At 38.2% G+C, this 24149-nt stretch overlaps 1 protein-coding gene across 2 annotated transcripts in view; it reads left to right on the forward strand.

The window, feature by feature from the left end:
* The window catches only part of COS1 (6,7-dimethyl-8-ribityllumazine synthase / DMRL synthase / lumazine synthase / riboflavin synthase), a 196840-nt gene extending 176254 nt beyond the window's left edge, over window positions 1–20586 (forward strand). For both annotated transcript variants that reach the window (XM_089399562.1, XM_089399560.1), the window contains exons 9-10: window positions 20187–20243; window positions 20417–20586. In XM_089399562.1, coding sequence (XP_089255688.1) covers window positions 20187–20228 — 42 coding nt within the window. In that variant the 3' untranslated portion in view covers window positions 20229–20243; window positions 20417–20586. The remainder of the gene's footprint in view (window positions 1–20186; window positions 20244–20416) is intronic.
* The last annotated feature ends 3563 nt before the right edge of the window (window positions 20587–24149 follow it).

Genomic DNA, 24149 nt, shown 5'->3' on the forward strand with positions numbered 1-24149 from the left:
AATCAAAGAAACAATTCGATTTTCTTTTCCAAGCATAAAAACATAACTTCTCTTTACATGCACGAAAAAACTCTTTTCTTCTTTGAAAAACAAAAAGCTACTCGAAACAAGACTTTTTAAAGAAGATGTTTTTGTATTTTTCTTTTAATAAAGCAAATAAAACTAATATAACCAAAAAGCAATCTTTAATAACTATCAAAATCTATGAAAATCCACTCATAAGCAAACTAAAGGCAAATTTATTCTAAGCAATTCTAACAAGGTCAAAACTAACAATGATTATTCTAAGGTGTTTTACTTGATCACAATCAAATCAAGGACTAGCTTATTGCAGAACCAAAAACTAGTCAAAACAAAAGTCTAATCTTTTTGTTCTTTTTGTAAAATGGAAATCAACACTTTATAAACAAGCAATTGGAAATTTGACCCAAAACAACTTAAATGGCAAGCTGCTCAAACAAGGAGACTTCACGACAGGTCCAACTTCTAAGAAGGTTGACTAACCAGAGAGATCTAAGGCTGGACAACGTTCTACGCTCAAAGTCACTACAGAACCTATCCGAAAATCAAACCCTAGGTCTAAACTTCGTTGAAATCCACTAAAACACTCAAAGCTCACAAAACCAGTTCAGGTGAGAATTCTTGACAGGGTACTAAAGGATCTGGGCAGAAAACACTAAGAAAAACCAAAATCTAAAAGCAATTTTAAAGCAAAATGGAATTTTCTTAACTTTTACAGGAAGACGCAGGCCACCCGTTGTCACAGGTGCGGCCCCGCTCTGTGCAGACGGCAACAACGCGTCCAAGGACGCACTGTGCAGACTGAGAGGGTGCGTCCTTCTGGAAAAAGAAAGAAAAACCAAAACTAACTAAATCTAAAGCTAAGCCACCCAAATACTAATTCTCACAGTCAAAAACCAGAAAATAAAAATGATTTTCTCAAAGCAAAGTTCATATAAAGGAAAAGATTCTCTCATTAATGGATTCCCCAGCGGAGTCGCCAATTTGTCGTGGCGGAAAAAGTCATTTGGGCTGACACAACTGACCTCCCTAGGAGTATAAACTCGCTAGCGACAAACAAGACAAAATGGAGTGATCTTTCTCTAAATCTACCTTTTACAACACGAAAAGTACAAGTGTTTAGGCTTACCTTATTCCAAAACGCTGTTGTTGTAGTCCGTTCTTGCCAATCCGGATGAGCTCTTCCTTCAAGTCAATTCCTGCAACCACAAACAATCAAACAATTACCGAGCACTTGTATTTCATATAATAAAACATAGATTCAACATGCAGACCAAGGAACACATGAAACAACTCATTAACACAAGCTATTGAGAAAAATAAACCAGTTTGTATTAATAACGAAACAAAGAAACTCTTACAACCTGGCCTTGGTGTTGTGCAAGTTCCTCCCAGGGTCCATCAAGTGTTTTCCTCTACTTTGACAAAGCTCACCCACTTCCAAGTAGAATCATGTAAAGACAATCTCTCCTCACAAAGGTTCTAATGGAAGACCTAAATCCTGCAGCATTTACCCAAAGAAAATGTATAGCTCCAACCTCTCCTCCTTCTGGCTCAATGCCTTTATTTATAGTGCTGTAAAGAGGTTATTCAGGTCCACTATCAATGGGATCATCCTCCTCTATGGGTGGGATAGCTCCCTTATTGATGGGATAAGTCCCCTCTTAATAGAGATACATGAACCAACTGGAGGCGCATCCATTTCATCAAACCGACCTCTAGAATGTTCTAGAAGTAACCACAAGTAACTTTCTCAAGATAAAACTTGCGCATTTTGCCTTTTACAGGAGGACGCACCTGTCCTTTAACATACAGAGCGTCCATGGACGCAGCTTTTGTGAACATGACCTGCGTCCCCGCAAGTAAGGCTAGAGAGAACCTGCGACCCCAGAGATAAACATAGTTTTTACAAGACTTTCTCTCTTCTTTGAGTTTGAGATGGATAACAGAGGCATAGAGACTTGCCTAAGAGGGTAGCATGACTGTTGATTTGAGCCATACTAACTGTAAGTAGTCAAGGTGACATTTTTTAGTGTAACAACTGGGAAACCCCATGCATGTACTCAGTCTTCTGCTTTGTGTGTTCAAGCTCATCCAACTCGTAGAAACGGAGAACCGGGAAATTCCAAACGAGCAAACCTAAATCAGAGGTCTTACATGCTTCTCTGAAGGAACAACCTCTTCTGCTCTCAATAAGTCGGGATCCCTCTTCTGCCCCAAGATAAATAAATGCCTATGCACAATCTTATTTTCAAATATATATATATATATATATATATATATATATATATATATGCGAAAGAAGAGAAAGGCTTCATGTGCAGAGAGGTGAAGCATGCAACTCCACCGGGGCACTGACCAGGCTCGCTAGCAATGGATCAATGCGTGTGTTCCTGCGAGACTCCGCCGGGGTACTGTCTAGGCCTGCGGCAACGAAGCAACCCGAGAGATGAAAACTTATACTCCGAAAATTTTAAACTCGCAAGCCAAACTACCCTTCCCGATTTTGAAACATTGTGATCAAGATGAAACTTCTTGTTGTGTTTGACTGAGTTGGCAAAAACCATGTTTGTCCATGGGGTAAGTGGGGAAGCTGACGTAACCCACACAACGATTCAATACTCCTTGATGGATCAAGGCCCTGTGCTGTCAATGGACCAAAACAGAGAAGCTGGTATTCAACCAATGTGTCGCCAAGTCTTGTAGTGACTGCAATGCCCTCCAAAATTTTGGTGTGCATCCAATTTCAGAGCTTTTCTTGGTTTTTCCCTTGATGTTTGCAAACACTCGGGCTCATCCCATGAGCTCATGTCGAGTCTTTACACCCTCCTCACTTGACTGTTCACCAGTCGTCTTTTAACATGTAGGTTGCAATGTCATTGTTGCAGTCATGTTCTGGATATGTTGAAGGTTTGTCTTCGTGTGTACAATTTGTGTTCGTTCTGTAAGCATCTGTCACACTGACACACGAAGTTGTATGCAATGTCGCGCAAGTGTCGTCACGGTCGTTCAACGATCTATCTCAAGTGTCGCAGTTGTCGCTCGCACCCTTCGGTTAGTCACACTGAGCATATGTTGTCTTGTTGGTTCGAAGTGTTTTCGTCAAGTCGTGTTGAGTGTGTGTTCACAAGTTCATGTATACACAAGTCCACTTACTCACACAATTAGTCATTTTGATGAAAATCTGTCGACTAGACCAACCTCCATCAGTCGGACCTCCATTGAGCTGCACTGCGCAGTCTCAGCCCTTGGTGACCAAACACTATTACCCATAATTGTGCAGAGCTTGAGGCTACCTCTCAGGCAGCTTGCACAGCGCAATCCTGGAATCGACTTGGCTGACTGTCACCCAGAACAATGCAGAATTTGCCCAAGAAGCCATCTCAAGCTGCCCGCAAGCCAATCCATCAAGACTCTCGCTGGTCAACCAGAGAGTTTGACTGGGCATTGACCTCGAGCTTCACTCCAAAAAATTGCGCAAAAGATGTTAGCATGCCTGCCTCCACTAACTGAAGAAATTGCGCAGACAAGAGGGATAGGAACCCGCTGCATGTCACTGCATTGTCTCTGAAAATTGCACAGTTCTGTCAGTCAGTCCCCCTGCCAGCTAGCTTGCTGCTGCTCTTGAAAATTGTGCGGTTTTCTTGGACTGTCCACTAGTTGCCCGACACCACCCTCATCCTGGAAACTCCGGAGACATGTTCTACATGATTGCCTCCCAGTTCTGCACAATTTTGACCAGCAAGCTCCTGTAGCCCGTTCCTAGTCTCCCCTGAGAATCCGCGCAATTTTCACTGCCAGTGTCCTCTATTGCCCACACTGCCTTCGTTGAAAAAATTGTGCAGTTTTGTCTCCTAGCTGAGCTAGATCCTGTAGAATGTCACTATTTTTCCGGATTGCTCATCCCAGCCTCCTAGTGACCTCTGCGCAATTTTTCTTGACAGTGCCTTGGAGCCCGCATCCTAGCCTAAAATGTGCTCTGCACAATTTCAGAGCCTTGTCCTCTCTCCCGGTCATCTGCACTTGAAAGCGAAAGATGATGCATCATGGTAGACTAGGGGATTTCTGGATTTGATGTCGTCTCGTCATGAGTGACTGCAAATACAAGTACATGGATGAGACATGGCACGACGACGAACGAGATGAACAAGGAGAGCATGCTAGGAGAGTTATTCGCGAACAGATGAACACATGAAGCATGCCAAGTACTAGCGAAGGGGATACATGCACGTGCGACATCAAGCGAACACCAAGAGCATCGAAGACTCCGCACACCTTGCCATGCGAAGGTGAAGCTATGATACACTAAGAACACACTCATCACTCAGTTACAATGCAGCTCGACATGGACACCCTCATCAACATGACCATACCAGCGCTGTCATGTCGAGTCATGTCATGAGTCGTGTTGGCCACATCACCATTGTGGGCCATACTGTTGTAATCAATGTAATGTAACGTGGAAGTCCAAGAGACCCACATACGAAGTTGAAGAGTCATGTCATTTGAAGAGTCATGTAAGTCAAATAGTCATGAGGGAAGTCAAAGTGTCACAAGGGTCTAGTTCACCCTTGATTATATATACCCCTTATTTGTACATGCAAAGAACTTTTCACCTTGGCTCCTCCCACATAGCCTTGAGAGTCTGTAGTCTTTTCTTTGAGGAGCAAGCACTGGCTCCAATGCCCTGCTATCGGGGTTAGTGATGTAATGGTGTACGAATGTGTCTTAGAACTTTCACTTAATTCAAAAGCCTATTAACATGCCAACACATTTTCACACATGTATTGTATTTGTTTGTAAGACTATTCTTTGGACGCTTGTAATGCATGTTGCTTTAACATGTATTAAGACAGTTGAACTATTTCGGTTGTTTTAGTACATATGCTGTTGGAAATGTGTTGTATCAGTTGTTAACATTGTCTCACTCATGTGGACTATTCCGCCGGACACTCGACAGATTCATTCTCGTAAACTTGTTATAACGACTGTCACACTCGTGTGGACTATTCTGCTGGGTGTTGTACGTGCTATCTGTTCACCTTGTGTTTGTGACTACCACATCCGTGTTTGGACTGCTCCGTTGGAAGTTGCGCATGTCCTGCTGTGGTGTGTTCAAAGACTAAGTAAACCACTCTCATGCACTGACAAGCAAGAGCTAAGGCATATATTTAAGATAATGGCAATTGGGCCATCGTACCGGATGGGACTCCTACACCAAACGGTGTGAGGTCTTGTTGGGACTTCATATCGGGGAGATCCCCTGAATGTTGGCGGGTCCAACACCGTCAACCAGATGATAAGTGATTCCACAAGCGTATTCACAAGAGAGACTCAATCAAATGGCTTTGTTTAGAAGTAAGGTGGTAGGCTCTCTAGGAAGGGCTAAGGGGATACTTAAGCCTAGGTTTGGAGAATAATCCTTGACAAGAGGTGTTCCAGACTTAAGGATCCCTAAAGAGAAAAGGCTTCTATGTAATCCTTGTAGAATTTGAGTTACAAAGTTGCGGAACCACAAAGAACCCACGTGGACCCAAACTAGGTCAAGGGTGTGGAGTTGATCAACAATGGAGGGGCTTGACCAGGTTAGGGAGGAGAATAGGATCAAAGGAGCAATCTTCTTTTGAAATTCAAATGCGATGATCCAAAATGAGGACACTAACCCAAAGAAACCTAGGGAGAGGAATGATCCTTAAGCTAGGGCTTGCGATATCTTGGGATTCCACTATTGCATTGAGCTCAAAATTGGAGGACCACTTGAGAAGACCCCAACACAGTTGTGGACCAATTTTCAAGGGCTTCAGATGGCTACAAAATATTTCGCAGAGACCTTCTAGGGTTAAGCCTAGAATTGGAAGAGATGAAGAAAAGAAAGGTAATTTTGACCACCAAAGGGATGCGAGCATCAATGCTTTGCTTCTTGGGCTTAATGGAGTCAAGATACACCTAGATTGAAGATTTTCTTATGCTAAGGAGCCCTAATTTACCCTCGCTAGCCTTTTCAAGTGCAACAACTAGGTTATTAGGGTTTTATACTTCAAATTTGCAAATGAGATGAAGTTTCGAGGTCTTTCAACCTATAAGGTGCCTCTAGGAACATTCACCCATTCCCTCAAAGAGCAACACATGCATTAAATCACTTATTCAAGGTTTCCAGAAGAATTTCGCATTATTTTTAACCCATACAAGAATAATGATAACAATACCATGCATTAGACAAGTAAGATAACAAGAATAACATTAAATTTCACTTACATGACAGAGGGAGTATATCCATTCATCAACTTCACATTAGAAGATACTCCAAATCCAAACATCATATGCATCAAGAAACTCCAAAAATTTCGTCCCAGAAACAAGTGCGAAAATCTCTCAAGTGCTTAACATCTCCACGTTGGTAGGTAGAACCTCTAATCGAGAAACAAATTCCCCCATTGTGTACACTCAATGGGCTAATCATGTTGATAAGGATAACAACTTCCCAGGTGAAGGAATTATGCTAACACTCTAACCAAGGTCAAGAGTCACCCAAACTGACTCATCCATATGTCCATGAAGCATCATCAAGGGACTAGGAGACCTAGTGCTCTCCTAGGAAGGCAAACACATTTTTGGAGTAACCCTAAAAGCTAACACACCCTCCATACCATAAAAGTGTTTTCTATAGCCATAATCAATTCCCTCTGAATCCACAACCTATAACTTTAGTTCCTACACATAATTGAAAGAATACTCCATCATGATAGAACATCATAACTACTCTACAAGATTCATACCACAAGTCCAAGTCCACATACCTGGACATCCAAGTAATTAGTTCTCTCAAAGGTGTCTTTTTCTCCAATAAATCAACTAAGCAATCTGCGATTCAGCCTCTAGGTGGTGAACATGCAAGGAAAATACAACAAAGCCACTTGGTTTACACCACCAATCCAATATTCTCACTCTTCCCCTTTGCTAGGGGCTCTAGAAGAACAATGACTACTCGAGAAATTGAAGGAGCATAACCTTGGACTAGTGCTTCTGGCTAAACTTTGAATTTTAGTTAAGAATAAGGGAAATATGAACAATTGTTGGAAATATTGAGAGAGGGTGGGGGTGAATTGCTATTTCATTACTTTTAACAAATTTTCACTTAGTTAATCTTGACACTGAATTCACATCACATAATCAATCTTTTTTTGTTTTTTGCTAAAGCAAGAAACACACCTTCTATTTCATGTATGTATGCAATTTACAATATATAGAAACATTCACCACCCTCTGTGGACTAGAGCCAACCAGAATGTTTCCCAACAGAGAAAGACACTCCAATTAGTTTCTTACAAAAAAATGGGAAGCGGGAATATTGGGGCACATGAGCCAATCACAAAAACCCGCGAAAACTCCCCGTTGGCTAGTCTCTTTGAATGCCCCCATTCAAAATCCTCTTTTGATCTGACGATGGAAATGCAAAATGCTTTTGGAAGAAGCAAGGTATTTAACCTCCCGCGCCACGAAACTGCTCGATCCATCCTGACCGTCGGATGGCTTTGAATAAATGGACGGTTGTGCTTGATATCGCACCGCCGGATGTTATCGACCTTTAAGGCGCGATGGGGGTGGTTTTCGAATCCGACCCTCCACCACATGTCACGCTTTATATGGTATCGCTGCCCATGCTCCAAAACCACTTTCTGTTGGAAAGCGGTGCGATCTCCTGAAAACCGCTTAAGCTGCTAAGTGTTCACCCGACCATAGAAATAAGGATGCGGAAGCCCCCATCTCCTCTGCCGACGATTATTCCCTAAAGCTTTTTCCTGTATTGGGGAAAAATTTTGCCTAACACCGGGGATTATAGAAGAAGAGATAATCCAATCCGCCATAATTAACTAGGGCCATCCTTTTACCTGTTCGACCCAAAAGAGAGAAACCAGCCAAGATCTGATCATTGCGACCTATCTTTTTGGGTTTTATTCCAGAACACTTCCTTATCCTTTTCCGCTAGGTTGTGACTGTGGGCTTTTAAAATGCTTTGTGGTAGAGCTTTCCAGCCCGTCGGAGTTCTGTTATCCTTGCATCTAACCCCTTGGTTGGCCAAGAAATCCGCCAGTTTGTTGGCCTCTCTGCGCACATGATTGAACCTGACAGAGTTAAGCCCTTGAAGGTGACCCTGAATTCTCTGGAAAACTCGGATCAATTTCCAGTGCTGTGAGACTTTCTCTGGCTCTGAGCCACAGTAAATTCTTTTTACCGAGTTGATAACTAACTCTGAGTCGGCTTCAATGATTACATTGTGACAGTCCTCCTGCTTCAAAAATTCTAGGCCTTGCTCCATTGCCATTAATTCTGCCATGTTATTGAATGATAGTGGAAAAGAGAGAGGATGTTACTTGCTTCGTCCCTCAGAACTCCCCCATATCCTGCTTTACCAGGGTTACCCTTTGAGGCCCCATCAACATTGTATTTCAAAAAGCCTCTTGGGGGAGGTTGCTAGTACTCCTTTTCAACATCCTTTTTGTTAGCTGATTTGTTCTGGTATGGTAAGATGATCTCCTGCAATCCTAACAGCCAGAGAGTTCGAAGTTCAGTACCTGAGGGAGGAATTTTGGGAAAATTCCTTATTAAAGAGCTGACCGTTTCCCTGATCTGCTTTAAGATCTGCTCAAACAGGCTAAGAGCATGTCTCTTTTCCTCTTTGAAGATTCTCTTGTTTCTTTCTTTCCAAATATTCCAAATAATAAAACTTGGCATGAGAGCCCAAGCAAGGTTGAGAACTTCATTATCTAAAAAGTGTCTCCTCCATCTGATAAGGGTGTTAGTAATACTCTCTTTATCCCTGTTCGACTGTTGAAAGATGTTGGCAAAAGCATCCCACAGCCTAGAAGTGTAATTACAGCTGTTGAGAAGGTGTTCCATAGTTTCCTCTTGGGCTTCACAGAGCTTGCAGATGGAAGGACCTAACATGCCCCTCTTTCTAATGTTGTCCCAGGTCAAGATTTTCCTGTGATGAACCAACCACATGAAGAGTTTTATTTTCATCCACCCTTGGTGTCTCCAAAGGTGCAGCCAGGTTCGGTTTGGAGCCTAGGAAACTAGCTCTAGGAGAATATTTTTTGCTTCCTTGATATTGAAGATGCCTTCACTGTTGTTTCCCCATCTGAGTTGGTCCTACCCAACAGAAACTAAGATCATCCTTTGATCCAACTTTTTCCCAAGAGCCTCTGCCTTTGTTGTCAGCATTTCATCATTCCTGCACTCTATATTCTTCCATTTCCTCCACTTTTCATTGTTGTGGGTGTTATCCCAAAAATCTTTCACTCTTTTTAAACCTTGGGTGTCAGTTTCATGTTTCAGGTTCAAAAACTCCACATCACATAATCAATCATCCACAATGTATGAACACATAAATCAAAGTGCACGTCAAAACTTGAAAACAAAACACTTGAAAACAATCTTCAATTTATTACAATCATTTTTGAGGACACCAATCCTTTGTAAGCACCAACTTACAAATTTAGCAGGCTTCAACCTGTCAAGGAGACGAGGACACCAATCCTCTTGTAAGCACCAACTTACAAATATAGCAGGCTCCGAATTTTCAAGGAGATGAGGACACCAATCCTCTTGTAAGCACCAACTTACAAATATAACAGGCTCCAACCTATCAAGGAGATGAGGAGACCAATCCTTAGTGAGCTCCAACTTCCAACTTGTTTACTTGTTCAAGAATCAATTCTTAGTCAAAGAAAGTATGTCTTCCTAATAACTGCCCGTCTCCTTTACATAGGATTTTTGTCATTACATTGAGCTCGACCTTGAAGACACCAAAAATTGGCCTTCAAACCCGGCGTTAACTAGATCTTCAAACAACAAAACTTGGCCTTGCAAAACAACATATCTCGGCCCTCAAACTTCAACCTTTACAATGACAAATTTCAGCTTCCTTCTGTACTAGAACTCAACCTTTAAGACAGGTCCAGAACTTGGCCTAGAATTGGTATGAAATCAATCGTCAGAGATCCAATATTTTTCCCTTAAACCAGCCCTCAAACAAACCAGAACCCTTCCTAAGAACAATGCCAAAAACCCTTCAAAAGATGTGCCAACACCCTTCCATAGAAGTCTCTCCAATTCGACTTCTCTTCACTTTTGGTTCATGAGGTATGAACCTCAAAACTCCTTCTATTTGCTTGCTTAGATATATCCGAGTTGCTTGAGCGAGTGACTAGAAATTATCCTTCTTACACCTATTTATAGTGCATCCAAGGTCTAAATTGGGCTGACATGTCCACTGGCTTGCCTGACTTGAACAACTGGCAGAATGCATAATGAATATTAAAAAAATCATTTCTCCTCAACTGTGAGGAGTTAGAGCTAGTGCCATATACCGCTGGAAAGGTCTCAGATTCTTTTTCAAACCATATATATTATGCTCTCATTTGAGCTAAGTAATTGGAGTAAAAATGCATTCAAAGATAAGGTATCCGAGTGGGGCATAAAAATCCAAAAACAATATTTCTAAGAGGCTCGAAATATGCTATTTAACTATGTAACTTTGTCTTTCATTTCGATAGCCTTTGAAATCAATAACAACCATTTTCAGCAACAATATGTTTTTAAAACTTTAGTGCTGCTAAAGTCATCATCATAGGCCAACATCTCTTCTCGCCACATTGAGTGTTGTTTAGAATATCATGCAAAAGTAATCACATCTACAACATGGCCAGGACAGGTGGATCATATCTAACAAGAACACAAAATAAAATCCACAGACATCTCAACTTATTGATCCTGAAATACCAAGCTTGTGGTAAGAGCAACAACAATGGTCACCATCAAAGTATGAGCATGAGAATCCCTCTCATGTGCCTTAAATTCTCCATCAACTAAAGTAGCTACATTAATTGGGTCACCTTCTTTTGCTAAGAGAATCTTGAAGCAAGAATAACCTCATGGTCAATTCTCTCTTCTTAAGAGAATCCAATAACCCTATCATTGGTACTCATCACTATTGCCATCAATGACAAGCTTGGAATCAATCATCGATTCCATCACTATAGGTTTTGAACCCATATCCAAGTGAGGTCTTTCACACCCTTTTTAAATGCCAAATTCTCTAAAATGAGAGTACAAATGTGAATATCAAGTGTAGTATCCCAAGGTATTATTTTCCCCTTAGGGTTCTATTTTCATCTAGGGTTTAACAGATCAATAATGCGCATTCATCCATCATAGAAGATATACTTAATGGTATAAAATATGTTCAACAACCATGTAAACTAATATAGTAATGGAATTACAATAGGCAACAGATAAGTAACATCAACCAAAATACTTTGGTTGTCAACCAACTTTATAAAGACTTCGGTAGCTTATGCTTGTTCCAACCTAACAATCATTTACAAGGGTTGTTACACCCTGGCAGTAACCGTTCCTTCAATTTAGACACTATTGACGTAGTTGTACCCATAATTAGGCCTTTTTATTACCACTATCTCTTTTATCCACTTACAATTGTTTCATAAATAAATCAGACTCTATACTTCATTGAGATGGCTAAACTAATATGGTCTTCCACTGTGACCTCTTCGCTCCTCATGTTGGCACTTGAGACCCGTTGCTGCCCTGGCCCACACTGTGTAGCCTCAAGTCCTTTTCTGCATCCCAAATACTAAACATGTTTCCTTCAATATCTGTGATTACCAAATACTTTTAACAACCCTCTCTCAATGGAACAATGCCCTATGGGGACCTCATTGTACTGAATAGATTCAATTTCCTTCTGATCAACTTCGCTGTCTGAGATTGGGTCCTTACAGTCTTGAACAATGTTCCAATTAGGTTTGGTTTCCCTTCAATTGACCCTTCTGGCTGTAACAAAGTCCTCATGTAAACATGTTGTTGTTTGGAATAGCCTCATGAAGATTCAGTAGACTATTTTATTTTCAAATAATCTTGGAAGGGTAAGTTGACCACAAGAAATACCCAATTGCTAGGTCGCAAACCTGGAATCAACCTTAGGATAGAGAGTTGGCCACATATGGGACTTACTTTCTTTAATTGCCCATATTGGTTTGCTTCAAATATAATCAACTTCTGGGAATAGATCGGGAGGGCTTCCTTAGGAATAAACTTCAGCTGGCCTTAAACAAAACTGGTTGACTTATAGAATACCCACTTAAAACTTCAATATTGCTATTTAGACAAATCTGTGTGGTTTTAAGAGAATATGTTGTGCCAGAACAAAGAAAAGAAGTGACTAGCTAGGGTGGGATAACCTCCACTGAAATTGATCAAGAAGAAGGGGTCTTAAAACCCTTAGAGCCTGAGCTCAAGAAAAAAAAGATAACTCAATCCAATTCGATGATGAAAAAATGATTCCAACTCTCCTTTATTTATACATTTCCTTGTGGGGGGTTCTTATCCTTAAATGAATGAGATAGGTTAGAAGTGAAGCCCCCAATATGGGCTTTTTACCCCAGCTACCCACAACTTTACCCATTGTTGCCCCAAAACATTGGATAATGGGTTTCCTCCTTTATCAATGACTATAACCTATGGGGTTGGATAAGTTATTTTTCCCTCCCTTGAGCAATCAATCCATAGGGGACATTACAACATGAAAGATCCACTATATGAAATCAAGTACAAACTACAAAAGCACAAGATCAACCATAGCTTAGTATCACACATAATATCACATCCATGACCAATCTCTCCTCAAATTCATAATATGTATAATCAATACTATCCCTGAAGGACAATGCTAGAAGCTTACTCCATTTGTAACAATAATTAAAATTAGCAAAATCGCCATTCCCATAAATCCTTGAGTCATAACTCAACCAAAACAAATCAACCAATAATCACCAATCTATAATCTAATGTATTGGCCCATGCCAGAGTCTTACAATCAATGGACAATGAATTGGTCAAGCATGCTTATCACGAGCATCAATCCACTCCAAACACTTCCATCCCTTGTAAAAAATCAACAACCCATCACAAGTCATCTTGGGCATCACACCCATTGAAATATAGATCACATACTAGCCATCATTGAAGTAGATCCTCCTTTTGTCATAGATGAAAACACATTGACATTTATAGGAACAAATCAACCACCTATCATTAGTCCTCCTAGGCATCATATGTATTGAAAATAAATTCATTCCATCTGTAAATGTGTTATAACATAATGGTATCCTCTGGAACAAATGAAACACCAATCGAAGGTCCTCTTGGGTATCTCACTTGCTAAAAGTAAATCCATACAAGCCATCAATGAATTAAAACTACCTGTGAACACAAGTGAGAGCACATTGACGTCCACTAGAAAAAGCAACCACCTATTGCGGGTCTTCTATCCATCACACCTGTTGAAAATAAATCGAGTCCAACCATCAATGAAGTAGATCTACCACCTATCACAAGTAAAACCACAATAGCACCTTATGGAACAAATCAACCACCTATCATAGGTTCTTTTGGGCATCACACTCCTTGAAAATAAATCCATAGTAGGCAACAACCAAGTAGATCTACAACCTATCACAAGTCAAAGTAAACCCTCATCACAAGAGAAACTAAGGTTTCAATCCATCATAATCCTTCATGGTTGCAGGTGCTCATATGAAGCACACTAACGTTTCACCACCCAACAACCACTCCAAACTACAACTAAAATATCCAACCTTAAATTAGCAAAAAGGAAATCTCAGTCAAATTAGCTCTAATGCCATGCAGAAATTTGAAGAATCCAACAATTAATGTAGTTTAGACATTTCAGCTCATTTACTTGAGGTTTTGATGACCTAATCCCTATGAACATTCAACTTAAGTGTTGATTCGATATATTAAATTATAGCAATAATATTTCACTTCCTGTCAACCCAATTTCACTCAACAATGCAAGAGAATAAATAGCATGAGTGTAATTCAATGCCACAATGTTACAACTATTAGGACACACTTTTCATGGCATATAACATATCTGAGATGTCTTATCACAACAAATTATAATAACAAAAAAAATTCTTCTTTATATTTTGGATGTGTTAAATCACTTTACCAATTCAAAAATATGTTATTTTAAATCAACATGAACAACAAGAGCTCAAATGTACTCAATGATGAAGATTGCATATGTTGAAGATCAAATTTGCAAGTACACAATATTTGGATGGTTGGAGGCTTCATATATATATATATATATATATTAGATGAATTACAAACACATACCACAAATTTATCACAATGCTAGTACAAGTCAATCTCTTCAAACCCTAGCCATGCAAACCATATAAAATACATAGCCACAAACTCATCCTGGCTAGGAATCTCTCCTCACATCAAAATAAAAAAGTCATCCTTTGCACATACATCGAGTTTGTATTACACAAGCACTCTACACTAGTGCTTTTGTCTTCCTTAGAGTTTACAAACCCTAGCCATGTTGCATCACACAGGTACATTGCAAGACAATTCTAAAACTAGCCTTCAAGTCTACATGTCCATCCTAGGGTTTGCATCCTCAAACCATAGGTCTTCAATTCTTGCATCAAGACAAGCACCAAGACATTCATGGAACACCAAGAATACAATAATTAAGTCTTGTTCCAGGCAAGGCATCACATTAGGCTCAAGCCTCATTAATTTAGGCTCTCCATGATTTTTCCCTAGCCTCCATGCATCCCACAAGAACAAGGCTCCAAAATATTGCAAGGTGTTAGCGCCACTCTCCATGTCTTTTACTAGGGTAGAAACCCTAGTGGTATGATAAGAGCTACAAGCTTTGTGGAAAAAGTCCTGATAAAATTGCGATAACATCGAGAACTCATGATTTTTTCAACACGTCAATTTTATCGGTAGAGTTTTTCACAAATTTTCCATTTTTGAAAAATTTGTGATTTAACTGTAAAACTTAGGATAAAATTGATAGTTTATCCAAAAACTCATGAGTGAGGTGTTGGACAACGTATATGCTAGGAAAAGGCTAATTTTTCCACTCATTTTGCACTCTAACCTTTGCAATTCGTGCTTTTGGAGAGAGGAGGTGTTTAACACTTCCTAAGAGGAGGAGATTTACTCGATTGTGGGTGAGACAACTTCAGAAAACCCCTAATGTGGAATCCATCTCATCGGACCATACTGACACCACTATTGCACGAAGGCTTGAGACTAAGAGGCCTATCATGGACTTGGTCCCTGATTGGTAGAGGTGGATCTAGAGGCACTAGAGTCGGAGGCAGTAGCAGCTGCATGGGAGGGAGAGGTACAGGAGAAGAAGGAGGAGGAGGAGCAGGATCAAGAGGCAAAACAGGTTGAGGAGGAGGAGGAGGAGGAGGAGGAGGAGGAGCATGATCAAGAGGCAAAACAGGAGGAGGAGGAGGGGGAAGAGGAGGAGGAGCAGGAACAAGAGTCAAAACAGAAGGAGGAGGAGGTGACACCATCTAGGACGACAAAGTCCATTTGTAGCCCCAGGGGCAGGGCCTTCTTCCTTAGAGGAAAAGGAAAAGCCATTCCCTATTCCCATAAAAGGGGTAGAGGAACTGAGTGACTGATTAGTTTATGACATGTAGATGACTTATGATGATGAATCATGATATACATTTATTAATTTTTTGTTGATATTTTGACTCTTGAGATTAAGTCAGGACTTAGGATTCAAGACTTGATTCACTATTGATATGTGATGTAGCACTAGACTTCTTATATATATTATATATTAGCTTTCTTTTCATATTTATGTGGCAATCCGCTTATTTGATGTTGTGCATACTTTAGATGTTATTTTTTTTTAAATGAATTTTTTGTACTTTTTAAAAATTGCCAAGTTTGCCAAATTTTCAAAAACTTCCCAACTTCAACGACTTTTTAAATTTACGAATCCTTGCCAATTTATTCCCGAAATCAAAATTTTCCACTTTGGCTACAGGATAGTCAATCATCACCTCCAACATCATGTTCGTCTCTAGGATTTACAAGCATAACATAAGCCCTAATGTCTCACAAGAGCAAACCTTAACATCGCAGAAGAGCAATCTCTCCAAGAACAACCGATTTTTCTCTCTATTTTCTTGTCTTCTCTTAGGGTTTTTCATGAAGCCTAGCTTCTTGCTCCTTATAAGAATTCTTCAAACCAATACAAAGATCGAATATAATACAATGATAATAATGATTATGAGAAATTTCTTTTCCATTTATATATACAATAGATGAGGAAGGCTAACATAAAACAATAACTTAAGTACATGCAGGCAACCAAAAAGGCAACCCCACATGGAGTGCTTTACAATACAAGGATGTAGATGTGTCAAACTAGGGTTTATTCAACCACCAAGGTAAATTGTTCTCCAAGCATGATCCTCCTTGGGCTCAAAGCCCCTCCTTTAAGATGGTGTGCTCTCTAGCAAGCTATTAGTCCAAGTATCCCTCTTCCATAGTGGTCCAACATCCAGGTGTCTTCATGCAGGTGCTCCTCTTCTAATTATGTGTGACATGTCCTCTCTTACACCCAATGCTACTCTCATGTTTGTTAATCTTTGGGGTTAACTGTTGCTTCTGCCAGAAGGGCCTCACATCTTGCATCGTATGCTCGATCACTTGTTCATCATATACTTTTTTATCGTCATACATCCATGCGAAGATATTAGAGAACTCATGGCAAACCAATACGATATGCATCACAACGCAAAACGATTTACTTGGAGAAGTAGAAGGTGGTCACTAAGACCCAATGCTCCTCCTCAAGATATGTTTATGGGTCCGAAACCAACCTCTATGAAGTATGCTCTCCCTTGCAAGCATCCTCAAGTCAGGTCTCCAACCTTCAAGGTGTATATTGCATGGTTCTAAATTCTGAGCGTTAAGTTCCCTCCTCCAAGTGTCTAATGCTCTTCCTTCTAAGTGGGTACCTCCCTTAATTGAGCAACCGATTACCCCATTTTGGACACCCAATAGGTTAATTATCATGCTAATGTAATAATAATAATAATAATAATATAATTAAATTTAATGAATGTTCAAAGGGAACATAACCCTTCACCTTGTGACCAATTAATGTTTATAAGTAGACCATCACAAGGTGAGGGGTTACGTACCCTTTGACCTTTCATTAAATTTAATTATATCATTATTTATTATTATTATTATGTTTTAACGACCAATCAAGGTAACAACCTCCTAGGTAAAGGCACTACACTAGCACTCTAAGGTTAAGCATCCACCCAAACTAAACCATCCATATGTCCATGAAGTATCACCAGGGGAATAGGAGACCTAGCACTCTCCTACCAAGGTGAAAATGCCTTTGGAATAAATCGAAAAGCTAACATGTTGGTTGGTTTATTATTTGTAATTGTACTATTTGATTCCTGTATATACCAAGGAGATATAATTTTAGAGATCATCAAGAGTTACTTATAAACATAAGATTTAGAGGGGGTTTCCCCTTTGAAATAACATTTTTATTCCTTCCCTCTTTCACTTTATTTAAGCAAATTTCGTACTTATTTGGCTATTTTTCTAAAACAAAATGGCTTGATCTCACATAAAAATAAGAAAAACCACTCTAGAAGTTATTTTCACTTAGTCACCAAGCAATAATTGGACTAATACACTGTAATGCCCCAAAAATATATTATGATGCCATGATCATGAGAAAAGTATCACCCTCAATATTACATGATGATGCCATGATCGCTCCTCCTCCCCCCAACAAAGAAAATTCACCTTTGAAGCATTCCCCTTATAAGATGTGAAAAATTCTCCCAATATAGCATATCAAATGGGCAAAAAGGAGAATTAAAAAAAACAAGCATAAGAGGATATTCCAATGTCTCCAATAGGGACACTTCCTACTATGTTGATTTCCAACTTTAAAAATTGATTCTATAGTTGTATTTTGCCTTGTGGTGTCGACCATTGAGAGCCTTTTATAAGGCTTTTTTAGTTTTTTCTATGGATAAATATATGTGTCCATGTACTAATAGGATTTTCATTTGTCTCAATGTTTTAACTATATGTGTAGTTTTCTTATTTTTTCAAGAGATATTTTTCTAGAACTTAGGGCGCAATTCCCAAAATATAATAGATTTGACAACTACTTTATCACAATAGATTTATTACAATCGTAAATCTATTCATTTAGATTCTATAGGTTTGTCAAATCATTTTTTTTTTTTTTTTGCATTGATCATGATAAATCTACATACCAAGTAGTCCCAAAAACTAACTCACAATGAGAATATAAGTTGAAAATTAGATATGCAAGTATACAAAGTTTGGACAATAAAACATACTTCATACATACATAAAAATGAAATTAGAAGTACATAGCAAGAGTTTATCCAATGTTGGTACAAGTAAGTCCTCCAAACAAGTTAGGACATCTCCAATGCTCTCCAAACCCCGGCTAAGGCAACCTCAACAAGCTAACATCACGCCAACAATCAAACTCTAGCCACCAACTCTGCCTTGCCAGGAGTCATTTCCAAGCAAAGCTAGTCACTCCACTAAAGATCCATAATGAGCTAGCATACACACTTACAAGTCCTCTTGGACATATGCACTTGCATCACACAAGTGTACAAGAGAAAATAAAATAGTCTTCCACTATTTTTTTCACATCAGGCACTCCAAGTAATAATAGGGTTTCCATTGCCACAAATCCATAATCTTCTTCTCTCACAAGAACGATAAGAACAAGTGCCCCCTTTCCTCCTCTAAAGTTTCTCCTAAACATTGGCTTCCCTTGTCTCAGTGCAAACACTAACATTAACACCTTTCTTGCATCAACCCAAGAACCCTAGGACAATAGCCAAGAGTGCGAAGTACAACGAAGGAAATGTACAAATGAATGAGACAAGTTTTCCTTAGCTCTTACATTTCTAATACAAAATATAAGATCAATGTGATGAATGAAAATCTCTCTACTCCCTTTGTATATATGATAGGTGAGGAAGGCAACAATAGTAAAGTGGAAAAGGTCCAAAAACAAGCAACCTAACTAATTATTAGACAGGCCCACATGTGAAGTGCTCCAACTCCAAGATGGCACATGTCAAACTCCAAGATAAGTATCATCCAACAAGTAAAGGTCTCAAGTTGAGCATTCCATAAGAAAGGTCCAACACTCCTCCAAGGGCCTTTAATGGTCCAATACTACCTCCTAAGATATGTACTCATCCATGTTCAACATACCTCCTTAAACACTCCTCAAATCAAGTGCCCTTGAAGTCAAGCATAGGCCTCCAAGTGAATAACCAAGTGTTCTCATGCTATTTAGGGCTTGACACCATCCTCCTAAACACTGAATGTTTCTCCAAGTATGTCCTCCCTCCCAAAAAAAGCAACCAAGCCCTTCACATGTGCCACATGAAGAATGTCACCATGGCACATAGGTCCTATTAATTAAGTGCACCACATAAGCCATCAATTCAAGCTAGGACAATCCATGAGGAAACTATCTCCATTGTGTATGTTCACTAAGATACAATCAAGGGTAAGCATCAAAATATATACTAGAGATCACATGAAGCAACTCCAATCATGGTGTAAACACTTTGAAAGTAACTCAAAATCTAATACATATATAGCTATTTGTTACATTTAAAACATATTGCTCCTCTGATATATATATATATATATATATATATATATATATATATATATATAATCAATCAATCATGTCACCATTTTATGGCCTTTTCACATTTCCAATTGTGTTTTCTTTATCACGAGCCTTCATAGCTTTTCATAGGTTGCAGTTGATTTATTTTATGAAAATAAATTATGAATGATATCTAATATGAATATGTGATAAAATGCATTAAAAAATTGTTATAAACTTATTCAAAAGATGGCTTTTCACATTTCTCATTGGGTTGTCTGTGTTATTAGCCTTCATGGCTTTTCATAGGCTCTAGAGTGTAGTTGACTTTATAGAGATAAATGATGAGTAATATCTAATATGAATATGATAAAATGCATTCAATAATGGTTACAAAATTATCCAAAAGGGTTTTTTTTGTGTTTTTCTATTATCAAACAGTCTTCAATATTATTCACTATTTTTTTGCAGATTGAGATGGCTTCACTATTTCAACATCACTTCAAATTTAGTATTTTTGTGTTTTTCTAATATCAAACAGTCTTTAATATTATTGACTATTTTTTTTCAGATTGAGATGGCTTCACTATTTCAACATCACCTCAAATTTTAGTTGGGAAAAACAATGGTATAATTTGGTTGTTCTTAAGATGTAATCAATCTTTGCTTGTTGCTTTGTTTCACACTAAATAAACATATAATAGAGCAATTTCATAGATAGGGAATGTTCGGAAATAACATTCTAATTATTTTTTATAATTTTGCACGTTTTTGGTGTTATTCACTTATTTTTGTTTGCAGATTGAGATGACTTCACTATTTCAAGATCACATCAAACGTGAAAATTGGAAAGGAAATGGTATAAATTGGTTGTTGCTGAGATATGAACAGTGCTTTGTTTTTTTATTAAATAAACATGTAAGAGAGCACATTCATGGATATTGGATAATAGAAAATAACATTTTAATTAATTTTTATTTTTTTACTTTGTATTTTTTTGGTGCATGAAAAATTTCTAAAAAATTTATGAGGGTGGTGTGAAAGGGTATAATTATGTAATAAGAAAGCAAATGTGCATTAAATTTGCATTAGTGGAGCTTCGTAGAGATGATAAAGGTTAATAAACAATGGTGAGTTTATGAGGTGTGGATAAATGATATAGTTATCTAATAATGTTATAGCTTAAAGTGCATTTAAAGTGTTTTATATAGATAATAAAATAATGACATTTATTGAAATGTAATGGTTACTCGTAGTTTGGATTCAATTTTTATGAGAATATTTTAAATTAATTATAATAATATGCCAAAATCATAGCTAATCATTATAATTTTAAGTGAATACAAGTTAAATGAAAAAACGATAATGAGAGTTAAATATTTAAAAACTATATGTTATTTGGATTTAAACTAAATTGAGGTTAAGGTTGAAATAAAATTCTTTTAAGTGATGGTGTAGTAGAATTTAATTGATAATTTAATTTGTATATTTCATGTAGGTTTGTTGATTTAAAAGTAAAACTAAATCATATAATGTAAAATATTTGTAGAAATAAAACTAGAAGCTTGAACTTTATGATATTTTATCTTCTTTTCCAAAACATCTTTTGTGAATTCCATTAAATATTTCCTATTGTGTATGAAGATGAATAGTTACAAAAATGAACACAAGTTCAATTATCTTTAGAAAGTTTTGTATTCTTTGACTTTTAATGTAAAACTTACAAATTTCACCACAAAAGGAGGTTTCATCGATATAGTTCTTGTGAACTCCAGTCTTGGAGTTGATCTGAAATGTTAATTTGCAACAAAAAACAATGGTCAATATTTCATCTCAACACATTACAAAGCCTAAAAGAAAATATATCAAACGTATGCAAACAATTTTTAGCCCTTACGGCACACTTTTTAAGCATAATCCAGATCTGAAAATTACAACAGAAAATCTAATATCTTATCTTTCAATTATGTTAAATAACTTAACACTTTCAACCCTTAATTATGTCAAATGTCCATGAATAATAATTGTTGGAATTATTAAATTGCGAAGATAATGCAAATTGAAATTCAAATATGCAATTACAAAAGTATTGGAGAGATAAAAAACTTCACACGCACGCACACGCACACACACACACACACACACACACACACACATACACACACACGCGCGCGCACACACGCACACCCATATATATAGAGAGAGACCACAACTTTATCATAAACTAGGTACAATTTCTAGCTCTCATAATGATGGCTAATAAAAGCAATGAAAACCCTAGTCTCCACCAAAGATCTCTTACAAATAAACATAAACAGAAGGTACTTCTCTTTGGTTTCAACACTTGATTCCCACAAGTGCTTATGATGTTTCTCTCTCCTTAATCAATCTTCTACAAGGTAAACTCTAGCTTCTTTACCTTAGGGTGAAACCCATAATTTAGAACAAGCTTGGACTTTTTTAAGAACCCTAGTGCCTAAGAGAAGAGCGATGATACAATGATGACTACATGAGAGAGACTGTGTGCTACTCCCAATGTTCCAACAAACATAATGAATGAATAGTTATTTTTTTCAACGTATCTCTTTCTTCATATCCTTTCTTAGGGTTTCCTCATCAACCTCTTTAAGGTTTCCTCATGGACCTTAACGTCTTTCTCACTACAAGACAACATAAAGGATATATTATAATGACGATTATTTTGATGTAAAATGTCTCTCATTTTTCTATTTATATGAGAGGAAGGGAGGCCAACAATATAAAGTTGGCCTAAACCCTTACAAGCAAACTTATCTATGGCAAGTAGGTCCACACATGTGAAACACTTGAACCTAAGAGCACATATGTCAAGCTTCAAGGTGATGTTATTAACAAGTAAGGCTTCATGGCATGAACTATTCTTAGGTAAGGTCCAACATTCCTCCTTCAAAGGTGGTAATGTTCCTCCAAAGAAATGTGCTCATTGGGATCCACCATGTTGAAGGAAATGTAACTACGTTTGGTCTTCATAAATGTACATTTGATATTTGTATTTATTCAAGAAAATGAATATTATTTTTATAATATATGTCAATGAGTTTCTTGCTCATTGAAATAGGTCTAGCACATATTAAAGTGCTATAGGTGAGTCAAATAGTCAAAAGAAAATGTTGAAGACCTTAAGGGCATGTTACTATAGGTATACTTATGTATTATAGTCAAAGAAGTCACCTCCAAGCAAAGTCAAGTCTCCTCCAAGCATGTGACACCATCAAAGAAGCAATCTAAGCTATATATATGTCAAGTCGGCCTGCAGTCCTATAGTCGGCCTCAAGTCAGCCTAAAGGAGGGACAATCCTCTATATATAGAGGTTGTCCACTCCTCTAAATAGAACACACTCATTCCTCTAAAATCAACGAGCAAGGAAGATGAATCTAAGGTGAAGAAAAAGTGAAGAAGAGAAGCCTCTAGTGCAGCGAAGTAAGGGAAAGTATAAGCGAAGGTTGGAGGTTGTTTTCTAGGGTAAATACAGTCACACGTGCGAGAAGATGAAGGACATTCTGCGGTCATATCAGCAGTAATATCACAGTCACATAACTTCGTTGGTTGGGCAATCTAAGTAGGCCTATAAGGCCCCTCACTCAAGCGAAGAAGGAAGAGGTCAACATCACAAGGAAAATAGTCACACGTGCGAAGGTAAGGAGGTTGTCTCTGCTGTCATAACAACCCTCCCATTACAGTCATACAAGTTCATTGGTTGGTGAAGAGAAGGAAGGGATCATCATAAGGAAAGGGTCTCATCAAGGTATCTCTTCTAGAGCAAGTGCAACAAGATCTAACAACAGTTGGAAGGAGGATGAAGTGTTGGGAAACAAAGTGTTGGGGAACAAAGTGCAAAAAGGAAGGACTTGAATTGTGCTTGGAGGACATTCTAGTCAAGGGTCTAGGGTTTGGCATTGATCAATAAGAAGCTTCAATAAGAGAAACTTACTAAAGGGTTTTCCTCTCAAGAGAAGAGAGGTTTTGGCCCTGGCAGAGAGCCAACATCTTGTGTTTTTTTTTTTTTTTTTTTTTTTTTTTTTTTATGTTTTTGGTAGCAGTTTGATGAAGTACACATAAATACATTAATAATAAAAAGAAGAAGATTAAACTAACAAAAAAAAGTAAAAAGACTCCACAAATTGTTATCAAGTCAAGAAGAATCACACTACACCTAATTGCCCTTGATTCTTCAACATGGGATCAAAGCTGAGGTGACACATCAAGGAAAGGGCATCTCAAGAACACTCATCAAGTAAGAACATCTACAAAGTTGAAGCATCTAGCCAAGAAGTCTCAATCACATCAAAGGACAAGAAGGTTTACCATCTATCTTTCATCAAGAAAGACTACAAAGCAAGAAGAAGAGCCTTACGAAAAGGCACCTACAAGAAGAGTAGATCAAAGAAGGATCTACATCAAGCTACAAGTCATCAAGCAAGTCCACTTGGAGAAAGCAACACGAAGAACATCAAGATATAAGGAAGGTAAGCCATCAAGTATTCAAGGAGAAAG

The sequence above is a fragment of the Pinus tabuliformis genome, chromosome 2_1, assembly GCF_031772625.1.
Source record: "Pinus tabuliformis cultivar Carrire ecotype Pingquan chromosome 2_1, CPIR1, whole genome shotgun sequence".
NCBI classification, from domain to species: domain Eukaryota; kingdom Viridiplantae; phylum Streptophyta; class Pinopsida; order Pinales; family Pinaceae; genus Pinus; species Pinus tabuliformis.